We start from the raw sequence: 24,463 nt of genomic DNA, 5'->3' as shown, positions 1-24,463 counted from the left end.
GAATAAGCCTGAAAAAGGACACTCATTTACAGAGGATTAACCCTTAAAAACGACAGTCTGTTGCATATTCATACAATTCATACATGATGCATAAATTCCGTTCAAGCAAAGGATTCTGTCTGGTCACCGTCAATTTCTTCCCTTTAATCCTAACAGCGTCTTCAGGGCTGAGCAAGATGGGAAGAAGTTAATTTCTTCCGATAAGAGAACAATAAATTCCTTTTCTCTGAAAGATTTAGGTGTCCTGTGGCTGCTACCTTGGTGCGAGTCCTTTCTTTAAAAAAAAAGTATCTTACATAGCATAGTTTCTATTTTAACATTATCTCATAACCTAAAACTATATTTAACACACTACTTAAGAAAATTAATACAGCACAGCTTTCTAACATAACACATACAATATTCATTTTAATACTTGCGAAAAGCCAATCACAAAATACGCATTTTTCGCACAGCTGAAAGGGGAACACTTTGTGGCTGCACGTGATGCCACCAAGGCACGAATCCCAACACCGGCCGCGGGTGCTGAGTCACCCTTTTCCCAGCGCTGAGTCAGGGTCAGCCGGGGCTCTTTGCTGAGTCAGGGTCAGCCGGGGCTCTTTGCTGAGTCAGGGTCAGCCGGGGCTCTTTGCTGAGTCAGGGTCAGCCGGGGCTCTTTCTTTGCTGAGTCACGGTCCGCGCCCGGTGCTCCCGGCGGGGCGGTGCCTCCGCAGCGCTCGGATTGCAGCTGCTCTCCCGAGCCAGGGCTCCGGACACACGGAGAAATCTCCAGAAACAGCCCCTGCCTTTCTCCTGGAGCCTGAGCCAGGGAACCGCGCAGAGGGGATTTGGAAACCTTGCGGGGAGGGGGGACTTGGGTCTCACTTTCTGTGCAAAAGTTAGCTTCCCGTTCCTCCTTCTCCTGAGAAAAGGGTGTGAACAGTGTGGAACAAGGTCCTCTTTGTTGCATACGTGTGATTTTTCAAATCCAAAGTTTCACGGTTTGTTCTGTCTCGCAGTCAGGGCACACTTTGTTTTCCACGGTTGTGGCACTGGAACAAAGGAGGCAGCAGCACTGACTGAAACATTTTCACAAATGGGATTTTTATTTGCTAACTCTGCCCCATTCCCTTCCACACCTCCCTGTGGCTGCCAAAGCAGCACCCAGCTGGACACAGGATTGATTCCCATGACCACCAAGACTCTAGGAAGCATGGTGGGCTCTATGCACCCTCTCCCAAAATTTCAGCCCCGTGTACCCATAACCTGCTGTGTGATTAAAGTCACTGCCTGACTCTGGTGGGGCACATGCCTTACAGAGCACTTGCTCTGTTCTCCCTCCTTCTCCCTGCTCTGTTTCCAGACAGCCCAGGCTCTCTTCTTGCTCACAGCTATGTGCTGGAGACACCAATGTGCTACAGCACACATATACCCATACATCTATGAAAATATTTGTTGTAATCTGCATTTCCTATTTTTGTCATGCTGGTTCGTTTATCCTGGGAAATTTGCCTGTGCCTCCATCTCCCCCCCACACTGTTTTCTGGGGTTCCTGTGTGGGGGTTGCCTAGCACAGCCATGCCTGTCCATACAACCCTCCCGAGGTACCAGCAGTGCCAGCCCCACGGGCAGCTGCAGCGCCTGAGCTCTCCAAAGGGACTTCCAGTGCACTGGACTCTCGACCTCCTTTTTCTCCATCTTTATCTTTGATCTAGACTGGGATTTTTAGATGCTGAGAGAGCAGTGAGCACAGTCAGTTCTGCCAAGGCGGGGCTGACAGAGGTAATCTCCCTTTGGTAAGCACAAATTAACACACAGGATATCCCTGTACACTCCAGCACAGACTCCCTTCCCCAGCAAGTCACTGCAAGCAGTTACTGTAACTCCTTTTCCCCCTACCATTACACAGCAAATCCTGGTCACCGAGTGATGATGCAGCTGCCTGGGTTGCACTCAGCATTCCGAGTGCTGCTGCATTTTGCTGTGTCACGGTTGGAGAGAGCCCATCAGCCCCCGTGAGCTGGCTAAGGCCGGTTTTCCCCACGGAAGCCGAGCTGAGCTGCTGGGAGCTGCCTGCCAGAGCCCGGCGTGGAACAGCGCTACCCACAAGGGACTCGGGAGAGCTGACCTTGCATCCCGTGACTGCCTGTGTAACTAGACATTTCTGGCCACAAATCTACTGGCAAAATAGGCTGTTAATGTACAAAGAGGAGAAAATTCCCCACTTCCCCGTTCCACATGGAAACATGACCCCTCAATAACTTTCTGTTGTTTTTAACCATTCATCTCCCATCTCGTGACTAAGCATTTTCTCAGGGGCTGGGATGTGCGGACGGGCTTTTAAGCCCAGCAAGAACTTTCACAAATATCTTGCCTGAGGCTACTTTACTCATCTTTGCTAGACATCCCGTGGGCAGTTTTGCTGATGTCCTCACAGTGAGCAGCTCTGGCAGCACCCAGCCACAGCTCACTGGAAGGGCAGGAGACAGCAGAGCTTCTGGCAGGCACAGAGGAGACCACAGTCTGAGACTTTGGTGATATTCAAGCAGAATTTCCTAGTGACCTGGATGTGGGCTGGCCTCTGATTTCCCATGGCCCGCTATGCTCTGGGAGCCAGGTTGCTCCCTGCACTAAAAGAACTCACCTCCCTCCCTGTTCATTGCTCTCAAGTGCCAGCTTCCAGAGTTCTCTTTGAGGAAGAGATGGTAGCTCGCAAATCCCCGCTGGCACATTGGCTCGCTGGCTGGCACTGACCTCCCACCCACCACAAAGCAACAGCACAGCAGAAGCAGTGCAAGCCCTGGCTGCAGAACACTGGAGGGCCAGAAATGCTCCAGGCCAGCCACTGCAAATATGATGACGCCCCACTTTCAGTTCTCCTTCCATTTTGCTGGAAGGGCATTTGGGTCTTTCCAGAGAGCTAGGCTGAGTCTCACAGCTGCTCCATCCCAGAGAGAAATCAGACAGCATAAATCACTTATGGGGCATGGCTTGCTTGTGTGCACCTTTGCAAACCTCCTGGCAGAGGTGAGCTGCATCTCTTGTGACCTGCCTAGGGGAAGGTAAAGCCCCAAGAGCCAGAAGAGGTACTGCCCCATGTCCTGAGACAGTATGGTTACAAGCCAGAAAACACACCTGGCATGGTAGCAACATGACTAGAGACCCTCTCTTTCTTCCCCCCAGTCTTATTCAGACCTACCACAATCCTGGATTAAAGGGAAAAGGACTTTTGGATATATCTTTTATAGGGCCTCCAAGCATGCAGCTTCTTGGAAGAAGACAAGTGGGGTGGGGACAAAATTGGCTTGAAAGCACCCAAAAAGTCCTTGGGAAGAACTGGGTGCATTGCCAGGGCTGCAGGTGAAAGGAGGGGCAGGGCTTGAGGACTGGATTTTTTTCATAGTACTTCACAAAGTGAATAATTCACTCTCATAATATAATTCTTATTCTCATATAATCTCCATATATTCCCTACTTCCCTCCACTAGAACTAGAGGTTCAATTTGTGCTCCAGCTTTCCCTGTCAGAATAGGACTCACTGAAAATGACAGAAAACAAGAGCTTTAAGGAGTTATGTCAGAGGGAAGCATTCATTTTGGGGCTGCTCCTGTGGCAAACTGGTTTCAATGTTTTCAGGAGGGACTGGCCATGGGGCAGTCTGCTCTACTCATGAACTATGCACTCCCAGGAGATGTTTGGGGAATTGTCACACTTGCTTTGAAGAATCAGACATCCTGATAAATTTATTTTACCTTCCATAAAAGCAAGCAAGTTGTCTGCAGTGGCACGGGGAGAATGGAGTGTGTCAGCTTTTACCAGGCGTGCACTGTTGCTTTAAAGGACAAAAGCAAGACAGGAAAAGTCTGGCTGAGTCAGGATGGAAATGCTGAGTAATCCTTCCTGAACGCTGCATGCCAGATGTCTGCTGGAGTCAAAAAAAGAAGCGTGGAAGGATACTTTTTCTAGAACAGCATTTTAACCTACAGCCCCCAGCCCTGCTGGGGCTGGTGTGGGTGCAGTGACAGGGAGGCAGGCGAGGTGCTGGCGTGGATGGCAGCAGCCAGAGAGAGAGCTGGCTGCAGAGGGACAGCAGATGCCACAGTCCTTCTCCTTCCACCCAGGCTCTGCCTCCCCTCCACCCCCTGCACCACTGTACCAGGGAGTTTCTCACACCCACAGAAACAGGGGAACGGTGGCTCTAAGTGCCCTGCTTTTTTTTGGCTGAGCACAAATGTGTGCTTTTCCAAAGTACAACAAGCTATGCACCACCTGTCCCTGCTAGCCTAGCTTCCAGCATAGCTACAGGTGGGAAAGAAGGGCCCAGCTTCATCTGTTGGCAGCTTCACTGTCTACTTTATAAAAAACAAACAAACAAACAAACCAAAAAACAAACAAAACAAAAAAAAACCACCCCAAAAAAAAACAACAACAACAAAAAAGACCCCAGCAGAGCAACAACTACTGGCAGAAGCACCATGTCCAACTCTTCTCCCAAATCAGAGGAATTATTTGCCTTTAAAAGTCTCTGCAGACTTCCTCAGTTTCCCCCAAGTCCTATATGATATCTTTTCAGCTACCCCAGCCTTCTGGGAATCTGGGAGATGGTGTGCTATTTTCCTAAATTGCCCTGCACGCTGCTGTGGTGACAACAGGAGCCAGCTGTCAAACAAATCAGATGCCATTGTTGCCATGAGCAGGAGAGCATGGGGTGGGTATGGCTGTGCATCACTGCTGGCACACCTGTGTTGGCTCTGTGCAAAGTGACAGGGTTTACTGCCAAGGGCAGGGGGGAACAGGTCTGGCACTGCAGGCCAGAGCTGGTGTGTGCCTGAGCACAGCCATGGGAGATGGGATGGCTATCCCTGAGCTGTGCTCGAGCAGGTCAGGGTGAGGACTGGATTAGCTCTCCAGGCAGGTGCAAGGCACACAGACTGGGGTGCAGGGCGAGGAGGCTGCCCTCTGTGCCCCAGACATCAGCTCTGTGAATCCACCTTCCTTGTCTCCTCCAACCCGCTGTCCCCAGGACAACGAGCACCTCTGGCAGTACCCGGGCTCTGCCTGCCAGGGGCAAGGCACTGAAAGGGTTACAGAGCCAGGCCCCTCAAAAGAGAAGTTTCTGGACATCCTCTTGTTTTTGCTAAGTTATCAAGATGCATCTGGTGACTTCCTTCTGGTTCTTGGGGGCTGCGGGCCAGGGGAGGTGACAGGCGGGCTGGGAAGGGAAGTGCTGCTGTGTTGCAAGAAGTTCGCACTCGCACTGAGGTCAGCGCTCCGGCGCTCACGTGGCCCGGCCGTATAAAGCTGGATGTGGGATCGGGCTGGCCAGCTCACTGCTCCACCGTCCCGGGGCTGCGGGAAGCAGGAAAGCACAGCAGCAGCAGGGAAGCAGAGGAGTGAAACGACGTGGAGAAACATGGAAACTTCCCAGGCACACAGCTCTGAAAGGTGAGAGCGGGACGGGAGCGAGAGGGAAGCCTTTTGGCAGAGGAGTGTTGTGTTTCTCCCTTGCTTTTAGGAATGCTGTTCCCGTTCCTGCTCTGCAGGGAAAGGCATGCTGCTGCCTCCACCTCTGCATGGAGTCTGTCAGTCTTCCTTGCTCGGGACACTGTTTGGAAAGCTGGCGCTCTCTGGGTCCCATCCACATCTCTGGGGAATGCTCTGCTCCTTCTCCTGCCATCCCAGGCTCCCCCTTTTGTCTTAGAGAGCTAAGATCTGTTTTGTCAGAGGAGACAGCCCTAATTCCTGTTTGTTTCACTGTTCTTCCCCAGGATGTCCACAGACCTGTCAGAACTGTTGAAGGAAGCTACCAAGGAGGTGCACGAGCAGGCAGAGAACACACCGTTCATGAGGAACTTCCAGAAGGGGCAGGTGTCACTCCAGGAGTTCAAGGTATTTCACAGCAGCATTGTTTGGGGATGGGATTTCCTCACCAGTCACAGCAGATGGGCTGAGGGTACTAAAGAGGGGAGGATGGGGCCAGTACAAGTAAGGAGGGTAGAGACATGAAGTATCAGCCTCTCCTATGAAAAACATCAAATTTCTGCACCCTGAGGTCTTACTGGCTCCTCTTGCAGAAGGTGGGGAAGGACTGTGCATATCACAATGGGCAGCCAAGCTGAAACAGGAGAAAAAGGACAAAGAGGTTGATGGGACTAATGCTATTGCTTTTCTCTTTCTTCATAAACGCCTGCATGCTGTTATTGCCAGTCATAGTTAATGCAGATAGAACTGTGTTCAGATACTTGAGCAGCTGAAATGCCCAAAAGAGGGAGAATTCTGTATTTACAACTGCAGCTAGAAATAATGATGGGATGGTGAGAAAGTGAGGATGTGGGATCATTGCTGGCACTGAACTTTGTATTGTCACTTGAGTTATACCACAGCTGAGATCATGAACAATAACTCAAAACCAGACTGAGTTTGAGCAATCTGTGTCTGCTGCTAACAAGCAGGAGCCTGTTGCTTTTTTCAAGATAAAAGAGAAACATTTCCACATATTAGCCTAACCTGGCTAGATACAATTCCTGGGATCTGAGCCACATAACAAAGCCAAGAGCAAAACCAAAGCAAACACGGCCAGAAATTCCTGAGAGGCTATAGGAAGTGACACATGGACTTGCAAATAACAGCTACCGATTCAACCTCTGGCTTAATTACTTTGTTGTTGGATTGTTCCTTGGCAAATAAATCCATACAAGGAGGAAAGAGAGTGCTTATTTCTGACAGGTGACATTCAGAATACTTAGCCAAGCATAAATTCAATCTCAGGTGCTGACTTCCTGCTGTAAGCAACATGGCATTGGTTAGGCAGTGATCTTTGAGACAGGCAAGTTGTAAAAAGACCTTCAGAAATAAAACTTTGTTTCTTAGATGATTTTTACATGCTGTCAGGCGAATGAGATGGGACATGGATTTTAAAAATTAACAAGTGTTTAAAAGCCATGTTTCTCATTAAACCACTACTTGTCTCTGAAAGCAATCAGTTGAGCTACACTTTTGCTTAATTTGGAAGGGAATGTTCCCATGTTTTGTTTCTTTTCCGGTAAGCTGGGTAACAGGTTACTGTTTAAAAAACTGTTTTTGTTTACTCTCTTGGCAGACCTATATATCTGGCCTGCTACGTGACTGCCCAGATGGTGGATATTTGTTTCCACAACCAGTCACTGCCCATGTGCTTATCAAAGTCCTGTTTTCTGGCACAGTGGGGCAAGGTTGAAACAGGAACTCTCTCACTGCAGAGCTTGCTGCTTTGTGAGAAAACAAACAGCTTTCTCTCCTGTGAGCAGCATAATCCCCCCTACCCAAACCTGACTCACCTCTACTCCAACACCTTCATCTTTTCCCATTTGCTGCCCACAAAGGGTCACAGGGTAAGGAAGGGGTGGTGTAGGTGTAGCAGCCTCTGAAAACAGAATGCCTGGGGAAGGGAAGAACACAGATATATTGTCTCAGATCACGTGGAAAAGCTGGCAGATAGAAGAAAGTATCGCATAAGCTGGGAAAAACAACAATTACAATGGTTTCAAAATAGAGGGGAGAACACAGCGTCACAGCACTCCTTCACAAAGGCATCTTTCAGAGGCAGGCTGCGCTTCCAGATCCCTTTTATCTTGTCTCCCTGGGGCAACCGAGGAGGCAACCCCACTTGCATGCCTGAGTGAGCAGAGTGGTGGTGCCTCAGTTCCCAGGATGGTGGGATGCTGACAGGATGAATATGTTGAAAAATAACCAGGATGTGTCATCATCTCACAAGGCCCCACAAAGGGAAGCCACATTGTGGAGCATTCAAATTTGAACAATGTACCAGAAAGGATACCTTTGGGAATACCCTCTCTATTGACTGAGGGAATGGGAAGAGACCAGGAATGCTTAAACACATCACATGAAACTGCCAGACTTTAACTTGAAGGCAAGGCAGTGACTTTAAGAGCAAGTAAGACCAATACCAGCTGGAAAGGGCTCACCTGATTGCTATCTCAAGCAGAAGGGAAGGGCTAAACAGTGTCTCCCGGTACCTTGCACTGTTTTCCACATGGGAAATCTGCAACATCACAGATGGTTGTGACTCATAGTGGGTGTGCCCATGATTACCTTTATTGTTAGTACAATTTGTCCCACAGACTTCAAAATGACAAGCAGATGCACCTATAGCTCATCCTCTTTCTTCTCTTCCAGCTGGTTACAGCATCCCTGTACTTTGTCTACTCTGCTCTGGAGGAAGAGATCGAGCGGAACAAGAACAATCCAGTTTATGCCCCTGTGTATTTTCCGGCGGAACTGCACCGCAAAGCTGCCCTGGAGGAAGACTTGAAGTACTTCTATGGCAAAAACTGGAGGGAAGAGATCCCATGTCCTGAGGCTACTCAGAAATACGTCGAGAGGCTCCACTACATAGGCAAGAATGAGCCAGAGCTCCTGGTGGCCCATGCCTACACTCGCTATTTGGGAGACCTGTCTGGGGGGCAGGTGCTGAAGAAAATTGCCCAGAAGGCCCTTCAGCTGCCCAGCACTGGGGAAGGGCTGGCTTTCTTCACCTTTGATGGCGTCTCCAATGCCACCAAGTTCAAGCAGCTCTATCGCTCCCGCATGAATGCTCTCGAGATGGACCTTGCCACTAAGAAAAGAGTCATGGAGGAGGCCAAGAATGCATTCCTGTTAAATATACGGGTGAGTAACAACCAGCCAGCTCTGCCAGCCCACATCCTCTCTCAAACAAGAAAATAGCTACAGGGGAAATACAAGGCCAGTGTTTCTACTGGGCAGCTTATGAGAAGTTGTGGATCAGGGCGAGCTGGTCAGGGTTGGATGGCAGTGCTTCTCCAACCTGGGAGCCAAATAAAACAATGGTCTCTGAAAAGCTTTTATCCCTCCCTTAGTGTTTGAATCCAGTCTCTTTCATGTGCCACTATTCAGATATGAATGAGGGTTAATACTGGGAGTGGGGATTACCACATAGTGTCTGTCCTGCCTCTGTGGTGAAGTTACAGAGGTCTGCTGTGCACTCTGACTAGGTGACAGGTTTCCTTGCTTTCATTCCCATCAGAAGGCGGGCAATAGCCTTCTCCTTAGATGAAAGCTTCACAGAGAACCTGTAAAGTGAACAAGGAGTTTGAAAGACATCCTTTTGACCTCACAGACAACTTTTGTTCCACGCAAAATGTGCCAGGAGACTTAGACTAAAGCCTTGTGTCTTCCTCTAGTTCCTGAAGTGCCTGAGGAGGGGGCAGGTGGCCCAGTGAAAGAACAAGAGGAGGCCACATAATGAGACAATGTTCCTTCTCCTCAGGTGTTCGAGGCGCTGCAGGAGCTGGTGTCCAAGGGCCAGGAGAATGGTCATCCTGTGCAGCCAAAGGCAGAGCTGCTTCGCACGAGGAACGTCAACAAATCCCATGAGCACGGTAAGACACTTCTGAGGGCAGGTGCCTCACAGTGCTCCTTCCTTCCTTCCCTTCTCCTCCTTTCCTCTGTTCTTGTTTGTAAAAGCCATTGGGAAACAAGCATGAGGTGCTTGCCCCATCTCTTCTCCAGCCATGAGCAGGTAATGCAAGGAGAGGCACTGCTGTGTGCAAAGCTTCTTCTAGACATGACAGAGCAAGGAAAACACACGTGGGCTCTTCAGAAAGTGTGTCAGGGAGGAAGCTTTACAAAAAGAGACTCCTCTCTCCACCTCTAGGGCTTTAACAAATGTAAGGTTCATTCACCACAGGCAAAACTGACCTTGAGTTCACAGGAGCAAAGGCATCAGTTTTGGGTGCTGCAGATCGGCCGTGGTGCTGTGATGCTGACAGAAGGTTCTTCTGGACACAGTCCTATCCAGCAGCCTGTCCTTTTGGACCGTATCTCCCTCTGATCATTTTCCTGCCTCCCAGAAGTATTTGCTGAAAACACTCCAGAGAGTGCTGGGTTTACAGTGAGCACTGCTCTGGATGGTGGAATGTAATCAGGCTTGTACCTGAGTGAGCTCAGATGTTTAGAGAGCAGATTGGTTTCCATGAGGACACACAATTCAAATTAAAAAACCCCTTATGGCCTACCCATTCTGGAACTAAAATGGAGATTTGTTTTCAGAGCATCCTGGATTGAACCACAGTTTTTCCATAGCAAAGATGGAAAGCAAACCTTGCTTTCCATCTCTGGATAGTGAAGCTTAAAGCAGCTTCTGTGGGAAAGGCATTAAAAGTTCTCTGTGAAACATTGCCATTCCTTTCCCTATACATGCATACAAGTAAGATTTTCAGATAAATTTGGTGTTAGATGAGGAATCCCATCCTGAAGTTGTACTGCAGAAATTGCTTGGAGTGCTGAAGACTGTTCAAGGTCTTTAGATGCTTAACTAATTAAATCAGTGAGAAGTAGGACACAAAATACCATTTAAAACTCTAGCTTCAGTATTTGTCTGTCTTCTGCACACATCAGGGGTTTGGAGCTGGGCAGTGCACGTGTAAGCCTGTAAGGAGACAAGGGAAGAGGCTGGCAGTCAGCTACAGGCAGAGGGGCTGTGGGCCTTTGTGATTCCCAGGCCAAGTCTGCTGCTTCCCCTCTCCACTGGGAGAGCAGAACCTGCTGCCACTGTTTCTCCCAGCTGAGCTCTGGGCTTTTCCTTCTTCCCTGGACGACTCCAGCAGGGTGTGCTCTGGCACTGGGGAGAGCAAACACTGCACGCCAGCAGCTTCTTGCCACAACCTCTTCTCACTTGTCTTTATTTGCTTTTTCTCCCTATTTGACCTAGGTCCAGCAGCTGGGAAGGAAAGTGAGAGGACAAAGATGAGGAACACAGACACGCCACCCACCACGTCCCTGGTGCGGTGGATCGTGGCGCTCAGCTTCCTCGCCATGACAGTCGCCGTGGGCTTGTTTGCCATGTGAAGAAGCAGGACCTCCACCTTCTCTTCGAGACTCCCCTCACCCTGAACTAATCCACCTTCCCAGTCCTCGTGAGAGAAATTACCCCTGACTGGGTACTGTGATCTTGGTTCTGCCACTAATACTAGGAGACTTTTCTCCCCAGAAATCAAAGAGTGCTGTAAGGGGGTTCAGGCAGTTTCTCCTGTGCTTGGTGTGAGCTCTTCTCAGAGACTAACTTTATCATCGAAAACCAAGGGTGCAAAAGGCTAAAAACAATGGCCAAGAATTGCCATTGCTTTACAGAGTGCCTGCAAAAACCCTACAGGATCAGAAACACAGCTTTGGCATCTGTCTTTCCTCAGAAAGATGGAGCTCCTTGGAGCTCTGTTTGCTCAGTTTTTTTATACTGTTAGATAATACTGTGATCACTTTCTCTGTGGAGCCACGTGGCTCCCACGGGTAACAGACAGTTTTACATGACACTAGTAGGTCTTTGTTATTTCTTTTTCCCATTATTTTTGTCTTTGAAAAACAAAAGACAGTTGTTGGACATACAGTGTCATTCTTGTCTGGTTGTATAATTTATACACATAATAAATTTCAATGTAAAGTCTTCAGGCCTGGTGTTTCCTATTATTACAGCCTTACCCAGGGAAAAAGGAGGTGTCTTTCTTCCTCCTGGTTTTATGTCTTTTGGAGCTGCTGCCTGCACAGACATGACAATAGACAGAAGTGGGAGCTATCATCAGAGGCAGACTCTGCTCCCACTCAGTGCTAACAATAACCTGTTATAAGCTGGGGCAGGTTCCTTCAGCTCCCTCACGCTGCTCTCTATTTCTAGAAACAGCATCCAATTCAGTGAGCGTGCAAAGTCTTTTTAAGGGGTGGAAGGGGTACATAAGAGCGGGTTGCAAGCAAAAGGGGATGGGACCCTCAGCTGGCCAAAACCAGGAAGCTCTCCCTGAACTGCCAGCAAAGGCTGCGTTACCAGGCTGCCTTTGCAAGAGCTTCGGCGTGAATCAGAATTGCCAAGTGTGGTTTCAGCACTCAAAAGTTAAAGGCACCCTAGGTGCTGGTCGGGGCAGGCATCAAGCACACAACCACGGCCCTTGCCCGAGTGGCAAACCAGCCCGCTCCCTGCCAGGGCCTGGCACACACTGCCCTGCTGCAGGCACTGCAAGCACAGAGCACTGCTGCAGCAGCCCCTGCGCACAGCTTGCACCCCTTGCCTTTGCTGAGGCACATCTGCAGGCTGGGCTGTGTCCAGCCACGGGCCCTGCCTGCTCCAGGAGCTCTCCAGCACAGGAGAGGCTGCAGTTGGGGTAGGGCACTGCAGGCACTGACAAAACTGCCGTGTTATCGCCTCAGAGTCCTCTCTTTATTCCAGAAAGCCTCTGTGATCAACCTGTCTCCATGATCTGCCTGTTCTGGCTGTGACCTTAATCCCAAAGACGCAAGTTCCTACTGATCTGTTTTAATGACCAGCACCGAACCTGCTCAAAGAACAAGACTCAGAAGGCAGGTCCTGCTGAGAATGAGCAGAAAACAGGACTGTCATCATTCTCAGGCTCTTTCCTACTCTGCATCCCTTCCCCAGCCCCCTTCAATAGTTCTCTCTTTGCATCCACCTGCCAGAAAAAATAGTTGATTCTCAGAAAAGATAGGTGTTTGAAGAGCAAGAATATGAGGCTTGGTAGCTATTTAAATACAAGAACTTGTTCATTCAGATTTGAATTAAGTTCTACCTATTGAGTCACTCTAAACCACCCCAACTAAACCATTTTGTTCTTTCAAACATGCTCAGGAAGCTAAGATCCCAAAGAGACAAACAAATGCACATGAGCTCAGAAACACACTGCACCACACTCAGTCCCTCTCCCCTCCTCAGAGAGCCCGACTGCAACCTCAAAGTTGGAAAATGTGGGATCTGAGTGGTATCACGCGGTCGGTCCCTGCTCGTGGCAGGAGCGAGATGGTGCTTTGGTGTCTCACAGCCATCGCTGTCACACACACAGGATTCCAGACCGAGCCTCGAGTCGGCAGACATGGAGACCAAGGCTTTGTTTGTACTTGTCTGTGATCTTTATGAGCACATCTGGTTTCTCTGCAGCAACGACACCTCTTTATGTCCCAGGGGCTGCAGCTGAGGCCTCCCTTGCCGCCCGCACTGCGCCTCCCAGCTCAGAGCGCTGAGGGCGCGCAGCACCGCGCTCTGCAGGGGCCAAAGTGCGCGCCCAGCCACCGGCCAGCCTTCCCCCTAAATTCACTAACAGCCAGGAGGAAGGCATCCGGGAGCACTCGTGTCCTGAGGGCCTGGAGCAGTGAGGGGCCCCAAGCAATGGTACCACCCGCTCCCCCTCCGCGCCCCGCCGCAATGGTGCGGCCCGCCCGCCATTTCGCCTCCCCCTGCCTTTCGCTCCCAGATTTCGCGCCAAACCGCTGGGGGAGGGCAGGGGGCGGAGCGCCCCGACCAATCAGCGGCGGCAGCGGCGCCGCGCGCTCCCTCTCGGGGCGGGGCGGGAGGGCGGCCGCGGCCCAATCGGCGGCGGCGCGCGGCGGGCGGGCCAATCGGAGCGCGCGCCCCGCGCCGGTTTGGTTTCCGCCGCGCGCCGCTTTTGCCGCGAAAAAGTTGGGAGCGGGTTCCGGCCGGGAGCGAGGTGCGGAGCGGCGGGGGATCGGGATCGGGATCGGGATCGGGGTCGGGGCCGGGATCGGGATCGGGTTCGGGATCGGGGTCGGGATCGGGGCCGGGGTCCGGGCTGTCCGTGGGGCACTGCGGGGAAATAGCGCGGCCCGCGCGTGGGGCGATCCCGCGGGGTGTGGGGTGCGGGAGGCGGCCGGGGCTGACGCGGCGCTCTGGCCCCGCAGCGGAGCGGCAGCCGCGATGTCCGGCTTCGACGACCCCGGCATTTACTACAGCGACAGCTTTGGGGGAGACGCGTCCGTGGACGAGGGGCAGGTTCGGAAGTCGCAGCTGCAGAAGCGGTTCAAGGAGTTCCTGCGGCAGTACCGGGTGGGCACGGACCGGACGGGCTTCACTTTCAAATACAGGTGCTGCTGTGGCCCCTTTTCTCCTTCTGAGCCTTGCCCATCCCCGCCTGCACGTCCAGTCTGCTCTTAACCTCCCTCCTGCAGTGCACACCCCACCCTTTGTCTCTTCTCGTAGGCCACAAAGAACTCAGCACTAATAGATGTTTGTATTTAACCCGATCGAAAAGCAGAGGTCTGGCGTTCTCACAGATTTTTAGCTAGCCAGTGGAAAAGGGTAGCAATAGAGGGATCCACACTGCCAGGCTTGCACTTAGTTCCGAGATTCAAGGTCTGTCTTTGAAGTTGTAGTGCTTTCTGGTTTGGAGAATTGTCTGTATCCATTAAATCAGTGCACCACTCTCCACGTATGCCTTCCAGTTCTGTGAAGTTCCATTGGCCACCCTTTGCTTATGCAGTTTGGAGACACAGCATTGAGCAAACACGGAGATACATCATAATCAAGGGTTAGAACAGTCTTTCACCCTTGAATTTCATTCATTGTGGCGTTTTTAAGGAAAATGTTGTCTCTTCTGTTGTCACTTCCTTTGTTTTAAACCACATCTTATGTATAATTATTATCCTAGGTAGAAATTTTCTCCTTGTTTGTCTGGTCATGTAACTCCAGTAAATACTTTACATTACCACTGCAGCACTGGTGTCCCTGGTCTTCTGTCACCTTTCAAAGTGGGCTTGGGTGAAAGATTGCCCAGCTTCTCCTGGCACTCACCTGACTTTCCCTGCTTGCTTTCCAAACCAAGGACTCCCTGCAGAGCCTGCCTTTTCTGATCCCTGCTTGTTCTAAGGCCGCTGTGGGTGGCTGGTGCTTTCTGCCCTGCAAACCTTTGCTGCTTCCTGCCTTCCAGGGATGAGCTCAAGCGGCATTACAACCTGGGGCAGTACTGGGTGGAGGTGGAGATGGAAGACTTGGCCAGCTTTGATGAAGATCTCGCAGACTATTTGTACAAGCAACCAACAGAGCACCTGCAGCTGGTAAGGATGGAGGCTGGCAACCTAGAATGTTGTCACGAGAGCAGCTCTGATGTTCTGCTGTAACAGACCCACTGATAGCCCAATGTTCCCTCTCTAGTTGGAAGAAGCAGCAAAAGAAGTTGCAGATGAGGTCACTCGTCCTCGTCCCTCGGGGGAGGAGACTCTCCAAGACATCCAAGTGATGCTGAGGTCGGATGCCAACGCAGCCAACATCCGCAGCCTGAAGGTGAGGTGAAGCGTGTGGGTGTGATTGCAGGGGAGCTTTTGGGACCTGGTCACATGGCTCAGGACACAGGTCACTCACTAGTTTACAAGCAGCGTTACTCTGCAGCTCAGAACTGACTGCCAAGGGCTGTTACTGCTGGGCCCTGCTGCAGGGACCTTACTGCTGTTAGTGCTGCTCTGCACGGAGTGTTCTGTCCTTCGCTCTCGTGCTTTGTTGTTTCCCATCCATCTTCCATTGGTGGTTTTCTCACCTTCTCTTCGCCTTTCCCTTTCAGTCTGAGCAGATGTCCCACCTTGTGAAGATCCCTGGGATTGTAATTGCAGCAACCCCCGTGAGAGCCAAAGCCACCAGAATCACCATCCAGTGCCGCAGCTGCCGCAACACCATCAGCAACATCGCCGTGCGCCCGGGCCTGGAGGGCTACGCTCTGCCCAGGAAATGCAGCACGTAAGGACTGACACGGGCGTGCACCAGCAGCCTGGAGGGCGAGAAGAGACTGCATTCCCTGCTCCTGCTGCGCCCCATGCATTGCAGAATCTGCTCCCTGTTCCACAAGGCAGCGGCATCTGCGCTGCTCTGCCTCCGCCCTTTGTGCTGCCCGTGGGCAGTTCTGGCTGGCACGTTCTAGCTGTGCCTCTGTGGTCATGCTGGTTGTGACCCTGCGTGGTCAGCGCTGCATGCAGTGTTGAGTGACCATGTCCAGGGAGTTCTTTTTATTCATAGGGAGTTTTGCCTCTTGTACATAAAGGTTCATTCCTGCCTTCAGCTTCCTGTCCCATAATACTTTGTTAAGTTGTTCTTCTCTTTTCCAAACAAACTCCTTGCTTCCGCATTCCCACTCCTGAGGGGGATGTTTTGGGTTGCATTCCTTAGGGATGCTTTTCTACTAAGCTTTTTGTCCTGCTTTACAGCTCCTGGTGCCTCTGAGAACTGTGAGCATTAGACTGCCATTGTGCTGCAGCTCTCGAGGCAGCTGATCCTGGTGGGTTGTGTCTTTGGGCTCATATCTGCCAGTATTTATTTTCTGCACCTGAACTCTAATGCAGCTTGAGAGGGCTTCAGGCTAGGCATCACTCTTGTGTGTGGTCTGTACAACGCCTCGGTCCTGATCCCTGACTACGTGAGTGCCTCTACTCTGGTATTGCCCTACCTGAAAGCCCTGCATGGAGTCAGGCATCAGTCATGCCACTCTGAGACAGCAGCAGGACGTGGAGCTGCTCTTTGTCTCAGAGAGCTTGTAATCTAGCTAGGCAGATATGGCTTGAGAGACTAGGAGGTGAATGTCAGCCTTGTGACATTGCTAATTGCTTTCTCACCAGAAACCACTCAATATTTGCTTCATGTATGAGGTTGTAAAGAAAAACGCCCTGCCGTGTCACTGAGTCTGTGCTGCTGCCTTCTGTGTAATTAATGAATTACCTTCCCTGCATGGAGCTAGCAGGGGAGGGGTGGGAGACAGGGAGAGTGCTCAGACAAGTGTCACCCTGCCTCTGGCTTGTTCTCATGTACACATGTGGCACTTGTAGAAGACAAGACAGAGGGCTTGCTGGCCTTTGGTCTGGCCCTGTGTGTCTGCCCTTAGCTGCTGATGTGGCACTGCTTGGAAGGGGCAGCTGCCCCTTGCTGTGGCTGCTGTCTCCTCCACAGGAGCGCTCCAGGGGGTGGCTCTTCAGTGCTAACAGCCTCCCCGATTGATCTCTCTGCACAGAGAACAAGCTGGCCGCCCAAGGTGCCCTCTGGACCCTTATTTTATCATGCCAGATAAGTGCAAGTGCGTGGATTTCCAGGTTCTGAAACTGCAGGAGTCTCCAGATGCCGTGCCGCATGGGGAGATGCCCCGGCACTTGCAGCTCTACTGCGACAGGTACTGACACACCTTCCCACCCCGCCCTGCTGCCTGTGGCTGCTGCCATCATTTCCCACCGCCATCCTCTGCTTTCCCGTCTCCTCCTAGGTACCTGTGTGACAAAGTTGTCCCAGGGAACAGAGTCACTATCATGGGGATCTACTCCATCAAGAAATCTGCGCAGAGCAAGAACAAAAGCCGTTTCAATGTGGGGGTGGGCATCCGGAGCGCTTACATCCGCGTGGTGGGCATCCAGGTGGACACGGAGGGCTCCGGTGAGGGATGCTTTTGGTGTGCATTTGGTCTGTGTTGGTAGCCTGGTGTTGGGAGACAGTCCCTACCCTGTTCCTGAACAAGGTGATCCCTCAGCAAGAAGTGTTTGAAATCCCAGGCTTCGTCCTTCTCTGCTGTTTATGTAACAGAAGGTTCAAGCCATTCCTGGGACTGACTTGCCCTGGGCTCTCTGTAGCCTGTCCTGTAAGGCTTTTTCTCAGTCATATTAAATGAGGAGGTCTCAGCCTGAGTCCTTCAGGGTGTTTAAGTGAGAATCTGCTAAGCCATCCCTGAGGATCCCAGCCGAAGTCCGTGGTTAGGATTGTATTTACAACATGTTCCTGACTAATTCTCCCTCTGGTTCCTGCAGGGTGCTTTTTCCAAGATCCTTGCTTTTTCTTATCGGCCTCTAAGGACAGAGCCTGCCTTGCTGGGTTAGCAGATGCTTTCCCTCTCCACCCTTCCCACCTGGTGGTGTTTGGGATGATTTTCAAGAGGGGATTTTGGTTGTAGTGTGCGTGGGGGGAGTGACACAATTTCCTTTAAAACCTCCATTTGTTCTCTGTTGCATTATTTCCCTCATCCCTGTCCAGGACATAGCTTCAGTGGCTCGGTGACGCCTCAGGAAGAGGAGGAACTTCGTCGCCTGGCTGCCATGCCCAACATCTACGAGACCATTGCCAAGAGCATCGCGCCCTCCATCTACGGCAGCACTGACATCAAGAAGGCCATCGCCTGCCTCTTGTTTGGAGGCTCCCGCAAGAGGTGGGCAAGAGTCAGCCTTTGTTACCAAAGTCAGTGTTTTGTTATCAAAATAAAGGCTCACCATCTCTCTCCCTCTCTTCTTCCCAACCCCATCACTCCAGGCTCCCGGATGGCCTGACCCGCAGAGGGGACATCAACTTGCTGATGCTGGGGGATCCTGGCACGGCCAAATCCCAGCTGCTGAAGTTTGTTGAGAAGTGTTCTCCCATTGGGGTACGTGGCTTGAGGTGCCCACTTAATAGTGCACCCTTTCCTCTCTTCTGCTCCTGGTCCAGCCCCAGAGACAAGACCGTGGTCATGGCAGACACCTGCCTGTGCATCCACAGGCAGACTTGCTGGCAGAGGCGTGAGCTGCCATTTCCAGGACTAGCCTAGAAGGGATGGGGAGTGAGGGAGGGAAGGGGAAGAAGGTCATGCCTTTTATTATGCTGTGAGCCGGGGTGTTTGCAGATGTCCAAAGACGTGCCTGGTGCTGCTGTTTATTGTTGAGACTTGATCAGCAGAGGGGCTGGCTGGTCAGGACAAATTAAGTTGACTGTCTCTCAGGCACAGACCTCCAGCTTGAGCCCAGGCACAGAATTATGTTTTCAGCTGTGTTTTTTTGTAGTCTCTATTAAACTCAGCCTCTGACTGTATTGTTCCCTCCAGGGGCAAACAAAGCTAATGCAGTAGCCCACCAAACAATGAATCACTCCCTCTTCTGTACTTAATATCTGTGTTTGTGTCTGCATGCCCTGCGGTGTGTCACAGCTGCTTAGTCTGAGGCTTGGGATGAGGCAATAGCCCTGCTCTTACCCAGCACGTCTGCTTTTTACATGTGCTGAGGGCTTTTTCTGGAGGTTCTTCCCCCAGCAGCTCTGGATTTTGTGGTGCCAGGGATGTTTTGTCTCCTGCTGGAGCGGTGGGCTCTAGGGTGCTGCTGCAGCTGATGTACTGTCCCTTTCCTTATTCCACATGCCACTAGGTGTACACCTCAGGAAAAGGCAGCAGCGCTGCTGGCTTGACAGCCTCAGTGATCCGTGACCCTGTCTCCAGGAATTTCTTCATGGAGGGAGGAGCCATGGTGCTGGCAGACGGAGGAGTGGTGTGCATCGATGAGTTCGACAAGGTACCTGTGGGGCTGCCTGTGTGGGAGGGGGAAGGAAAGCCCTTGGGATACCAGCTTGTCCCAGCAGAGGCCAGAGCTGCCGGTGGAAGGGCAACTCCTCTGAGACTCCCTCACTTCCTTTCAGGGAAGGGCAGGGGGATGGGGTGGCAAGGGAATTCAGTTACATCCTGCCCTCTTGGAGGCAGGATGGTCTGTCCTCACAGACAGGAGTTGTTTTTGTTGGGGGTCACTTCAGTAAGTGTGTAGCACTCTGTAGCAGAGAGGTCTGGCAGAGGTGACTGATGGTGACATTTTCTCCTTGCCTGGTTTCTCTCACCTGGGATGCAAAGATGCGGGAGGATGACCGTGTGGCCATCCATGAGGCCATGGAGCAGCAGACCATCTCCATTGCCAAGGTGAGCTGTGGATTGAGCATGCTGCCCTGAGGTGGGGATCTGAGAGCCCAGCAAGCAGCAGTCACACATCTTTTGCCAGAACTGCCCATTTTAGAGCCCAGGCAGCCATATTGATGGTTGCTGGTGTTGCTGGTCTGAGACCAGTCTGCCCTGCCTGGAGGCTTTGGGCAGGCTGAATTTCATGGCTTCTCCTTGCTGGTGGCTGTCAGGCTGCACCTGCAAACCCATTGCTTTGTGCCACAGCTGCCCAGGAGGACTCAACCCTGTCTGCCCAGTGTTTGTCTCAGATTGCAAATCTGGGGTGAGATCTCCACTGCCTCTGCCCTTGACAAATTAAATTACGTAGTGCTCAAGTCTCAGCTGAAGCCAATTCCCTTCCAGAAGGACATGTGGGCCTGGCCCCACCATTACAGAGCAACTGGGTGCTACTTATGGGGCTTTTTTAAATGCAGGTGATTGACAATGAGTCCATGAAAATGGCTTTCAACCTTTCACTGAATAATGACCTGCTGTGACATGGAGGTGATCTTGACACCATCCTTTTTTTTGCCTTTACCCACAGGCAGGAATCACAACCACACTCAACTCCCGCTGCTCGGTTCTGGCAGCTGCCAACTCCGTCTTTGGGCGCTGGGATGAAACCAAGGGCGAGGAGAACATTGATTTTATGCCCACCATCCTGTCCCGATTTGACATGATCTTCATCGTTAAGGACGAGCACAATGAGGAGCGGGACATGGTGGGTTGAGCCGCGCGGGTGCCACTGGGACTCATGGTGCCCCTTTCTTTGGGAGGAGGAGGGGGAGGCAGGGGCTTTCCTGCTCTCTGAGTGCCTTCTGCTTTCCCACCCAGACACTGGCCAAGCACGTGATGGCCTTACACGTGAGTGCCTTGACGCAGACCCAGGCCGTGGAGGGCGAGATTGAGCTGAACAAACTGAAGAAGCTCATCTCCTTCTGTCGGACGTGAGTGACGGGCGTGTCTTTGGCAGTACCTGGGCAGTGGTGAAGGGCAAACCACCCGGCACTCTGGGTGCCCTTTCTCTTAACTCCTGTCTCAAAAAAAAGGTGCAAGAGGAGCTCTCAGTGGTGCTGCAGCACCCAAGGACGGGATGGGTGCCCAGGGGGCCCTCCCCAGTGGCGCTGCTGTAGCTCCTGTCCCCCCTTGCAGGAAGTGTGGCCCCCGGCTGTCGGCAGGGGCGGCGGAGAAGCTGAAGAACCGCTACATCCTGATGCGCAGCGGCACCCGGCAGCACGAGCAGGAGAGCGACCGCCGCTCCAGCATCCCCATCACTGTCCGGTGAGCAGCACCCCCTCCTCGCCCCCCAAATCTCTGGGATTAGCGCTGCACTACTGGCTGATCCAGGAAGGGGCTGTCGCAGGTCCTGAGCCCTGAATGTGCTGTGGGGGGAGGCAGGAGGTGCATGGAGTGGGATAGGTGGGGATGGCAGGACCCTTGAAGCTGCAGTAGAAAGCAGGGAATGTCTCTGGCTGCAGGCAGCTGGAGGCCATTGTGCGCATTGCCGAGTCCTTGGCGAAGATGAGGCTTCAGCCCTTTGCCACCGAGACGGATGTTGAGGAGGCCTTGCGGCTCTTCCACGTGTCCACGCTCGATGCGGCCATGTCGGGCAACCTGTCAGGTGAGGAGGAGATATTCTGTGCTGGGGGCAGGAGAGACATGCTGGACCTGGCTGCTCAGGGCAGGGAGAGACGAGCTCCTCTCTCAGGACCTGGCTGTCAGGGGCAGGTGCTGGACCTCCTTCCTGAGCAAAGACAAAGCAATGCTTTTGGCAGCAAGGGGCCATCGTGGCTGTAGGGCTGTGCCTCACAGGGAGGGCAAAGACAAATGACACTGAGGATCTTCTGTGCTGTTCAGGCCTCTTGTGGTCCCAAGGGCAGATTTTGGTGCTGGACGTGGTTCCCCAAACCTATTAATCTTGTAAGATCTTTTTCTGTGGGGGTGAAGACAATGTTTCCTTGGGCAGCAGCATGGAACAAATGGTTTAAAGAAAGCTCCAGCAGTCAGGTCCACATTCAGTTCTGTGGTTGGAGCTCCACAGCCTTTTACGGTGGAGTTGTTCATGGGTTCCCTACAGTCTAAGCTGTGCAGGTGTGGTGGGAGGCACAGGAGATGGGCACTGTGTCCTGGCGAGTGACAGCTGGGCGGCACAGAGAGCTCACACGGTGTCTGCCTGCAGGGGCAGAAGGCTTCACGACGCAGGAGGACCAAGAGATGCTGTCCCGCATTGAGAAGCAGCTCAAGCGCCGCTTCGCCATCGGCTCCCAGGTGTCCGAGCACAGCATCGTCCAGGACTTCATGCGGCAGGTGGGTCAGGACTCCACGGAGGGCTGGGCTGTGAAACCAGGGACCCCAGGCTGCTGCTGGGGCCGTGAAACCCCTTCCTCAAGAGTGGACTGGCCAGCCTTTTGGTCGTGCTTTAGGAGTTGTTTGTAGGGAATGGTGTACAATGGGATTGCACAGTTTAAGGAGACTGAGGTAAGTTTCTGCAAAAGCTCTGAGGGCTAGGGCTGGTTTGGGATCCTACCCTTGACACCAGAACTGTTTGATTTGTGTCACTGGCTGCAGTCAGATCTAAGGCAGGGAAGGAAGCATCAGTGTCTTGGGCTATTGGGATTGCTTCTTTTAGAGAGTCTTAGCCAGGCTTTAGCAGAGGTTGCAGGTTCCTGCTGAGCTCCTGTCGGCTATTCCGTGCTGGCTCATCGTCCCCCACTCTCCCCTTTTGCAGAAGTACCCAGAACACGCCATCTACAAGGTGCTGCAGCTGATGATGCGGCGGGGGGAGATCCAGCACCGCATGCAGCGCAAGGTCCTGTACCGCATCAAGTGACCTCCCTGTCCCAGGCCCCAGGAGGGAACTGCTGCTGCTGCTGCTGCTGCTGCTGCTTGACACCTGCCCAGGAGCAGGCAGAGTGCCCCTGGGAGCTGGGGCCTGCTCCTGAAAGCTTGTCCTTGGGGAGCCAAAAAGCCCCAGGCCTCCATCTTGAACCAGGGTTTGTGGTGGTCAGGGCGTCCCTTGTGTGCTCTGTTGCTGTGTCATGTCCATGTTTCTTGGAACTCCAAAAGCTTTTAGTTTGTATTAAAATAAAACCTGATATATTGGTAGCTTGCAATCTTTACCCCTGAGGGGCAGAGGGGATGGATCCCCTTCCTCCTTTGAAGGGGGTGCAGGATTGTGGATAGAAAGGTGTCCCTCCTGCCTGCCCTCCTTTATGCACTTACTCAGGCTCCAGCCTCATGGGCAGCACCAGCAGCCCTGAAGGCAGAAACTCATTTCTCACTCAGGGTTTGTCTATTAAGGCACAAAGCCTGTTGGCACAAGCTGTCCAGTTGGGCTGAGCAGTGCAGGAAGTACTTTACCACTCCCTGTGTGCAGTCTGCTGCTTTCTTCCCCCTCAGACAGTGGCAGTGAAGAAAATTATTTGCTGTTTGTTCCCTGCTCTTTGCTAATCCCTCTGCTCTCTTCCAGGCCTGCAGCAGGGACACCCTTTACCCTGCAGTGTTAAAGGTCTTGCTTGAGACATGGGCAGAGTTCCCTGCTTGCTCCAGTGAGGATGGAGATGAAGGATAATCCCCATGAGCTATGTGCTGTCCTCCAAGTAGTCCCTGCCACCTCCTCCTTTGTGCCAATGGCCTTGGGGAAGACTGTCCCACACACCAGGAGCCTCTCCTGGACACTGCCCCAGGGTGCCCTTGTGCAGCTACTCACCCTTTCACCCTTCTGCATTTGCAGCACAACCTTGTACTTAAAAACTTGGCAGATTTTTGTTATTTCTAGCAAATCAGTACTGGCTCTCTTAAGTGTTCTCACAAAGATGTATGGTGCTGGTAGGTCCCTGCTCAGCAGCCTGGGGCCACCTTGGCTGTGAGAACAGTGGTGGGGACCTCTGAAGACAGCAGAGTGTTGGGTGAGCAATGCTGGTGCACGTGTGGGCAGGCTGGTGCCTGTGTCTGCTTTCAGGCTGAAAAACCTCAAGAGAGGTTTCAATAGCAACAGAAATGTTCAGGGCCAGCAGAGGGTACCAGAGCCTTGAGGATGCCAAACTGTGGCCCTGCTTGTGGCGCTGCCTCCTTCTCCTAGAGGGAAAACCAAGGGATCCCAGTGGGCTGTGGTGTGGTGTGCACTCAGTCTGACACCTGGGGGTTCAACAGCATCCCTCTGCTGCTGGGTTTTGAGAGGCACATGGTGCACTCCTTATGTGGTTGTGGAGTTGGAAGTCTGGAGGGGCTGGGTGGTGTGGGAAAGACTGGCTGCAAGTTAGAGAAACAGCCTGCTGCTCTTCATTCCCCAACTTTTTTGGTTAGGGACGGCCTTGGTGGAGGGCTAGAAGGAAGAGAAGGCTGGCCTAGACTTCCAAAGAATAGGCCAGGATAGGTCTCATCGTAGTGATTTTATTGCCCCATGTGCCAAGCACCTTGTAGTGTTTCTTGGAGCAAACAATGCTGGGGCAAAAGGGGCCCCTTTGTTTCCCCTTAGGGAAAAAAAAACAAAGGACACCTTCTGTCCTCACAGTACTCCCTGCATGGAGAAATAAGAGAAGGATGTTGCTGCTCCATGGAGGGGATCATTTCCAGGAAGAAGAGTAAATGGATGTGGGAATAACAGCCACATCCTCCCCTAGAAACCAAAGTTCCCAAAACCACCGGTGTCTGTTAGAGAGCATCCTGCCCTCCTCACGAGCTTGCAGCTCCAGGAGTTCTCTCAGAGCAGGGCCAGCACAGGCCTGAGGCAGCAGCATGTGTCGTGGCTGTTTTTCTGCCATGGCCCCTGCAGAGCTCTAGTAATGGGTCCTGCAGGTCCCTCAGCCCTGCCCCTGTCCCACAAGTAGCTCTGTCCTTGCTCTGAAGGTGCAGGCAGTATCTGTGGGTGGCCTTTCAGAGGTGCACAAGAGCACAGCAAACAGGGAGGTGAGTGTGGGAGTAAGGATCAGTACCCACAGCCTGCTGTTAATGCTGCCTCTGGAGGAGGCTGAGCCTCTTCCCAGGCT

At 52.3% G+C, this 24,463-nt stretch overlaps 2 protein-coding genes and 1 long non-coding RNA gene across 5 annotated transcripts; 2 read left to right on the top strand and 1 right to left on the bottom strand.

Moving 5' to 3' along the window:
- Positions 1–685: 685 nt before the first annotated feature.
- LOC135300679 (uncharacterized) lies at positions 686–8,197 on the bottom strand. Of its 3 annotated transcripts, XR_010362448.1 has the most exons (4): positions 7,944–8,197; positions 7,296–7,396; positions 6,039–6,094; positions 5,807–5,935 (listed from the first exon to the last, which is right to left on the bottom strand). It is a non-coding gene; the product is annotated as an uncharacterized LOC135300679 (long non-coding RNA). The 3 variants fall into 3 exon arrangements; XR_010362449.1 differs by lacking the exons at positions 5,807–5,935; positions 6,039–6,094 and adding an exon at positions 686–1,031; XR_010362447.1 differs by having other exon boundaries at positions 5,862–6,094.
- Positions 5,266–11,437, top strand: HMOX1 (heme oxygenase 1). Its single transcript, XM_064420383.1, has 5 exons — positions 5,266–5,424; positions 5,748–5,868; positions 8,155–8,646; positions 9,266–9,377; positions 10,709–11,437. Exons 1-5 carry the CDS (start codon positions 5,285–5,287, stop codon positions 10,843–10,845), a joined length of 1,002 nt encoding a protein of 333 aa, XP_064276453.1. The 5' UTR covers positions 5,266–5,284; the 3' UTR covers positions 10,846–11,437.
- Positions 11,438–13,373: 1,936 nt separating this feature from the next.
- MCM5 (minichromosome maintenance complex component 5) lies at positions 13,374–22,580 on the top strand. Its single transcript, XM_064420375.1, has 17 exons — positions 13,374–13,481; positions 13,693–13,875; positions 14,718–14,844; positions 14,942–15,070; positions 15,345–15,517; positions 16,779–16,934; positions 17,025–17,191; positions 17,783–17,954; positions 18,056–18,167; positions 18,919–19,062; positions 19,392–19,457; positions 20,020–20,196; positions 20,310–20,422; positions 20,628–20,756; positions 20,954–21,096; positions 21,655–21,782; positions 22,204–22,580. Exons 2-17 carry the CDS (start codon positions 13,709–13,711, stop codon positions 22,303–22,305), a joined length of 2,205 nt encoding a protein of 734 aa, XP_064276445.1. The 5' UTR covers positions 13,374–13,481; positions 13,693–13,708; the 3' UTR covers positions 22,306–22,580.
- Positions 22,581–24,463: the final 1,883 nt, after the last annotated feature.

This window comes from Passer domesticus, chromosome 5 (assembly GCF_036417665.1).
Source record: "Passer domesticus isolate bPasDom1 chromosome 5, bPasDom1.hap1, whole genome shotgun sequence".
NCBI classification, from domain to species: Eukaryota; Metazoa; Chordata; class Aves; order Passeriformes; family Passeridae; genus Passer; species Passer domesticus.
The sequence above is the reverse complement of the archived record's forward strand: the minus strand, read 5'-3'. Positions and strand labels throughout refer to the sequence as shown.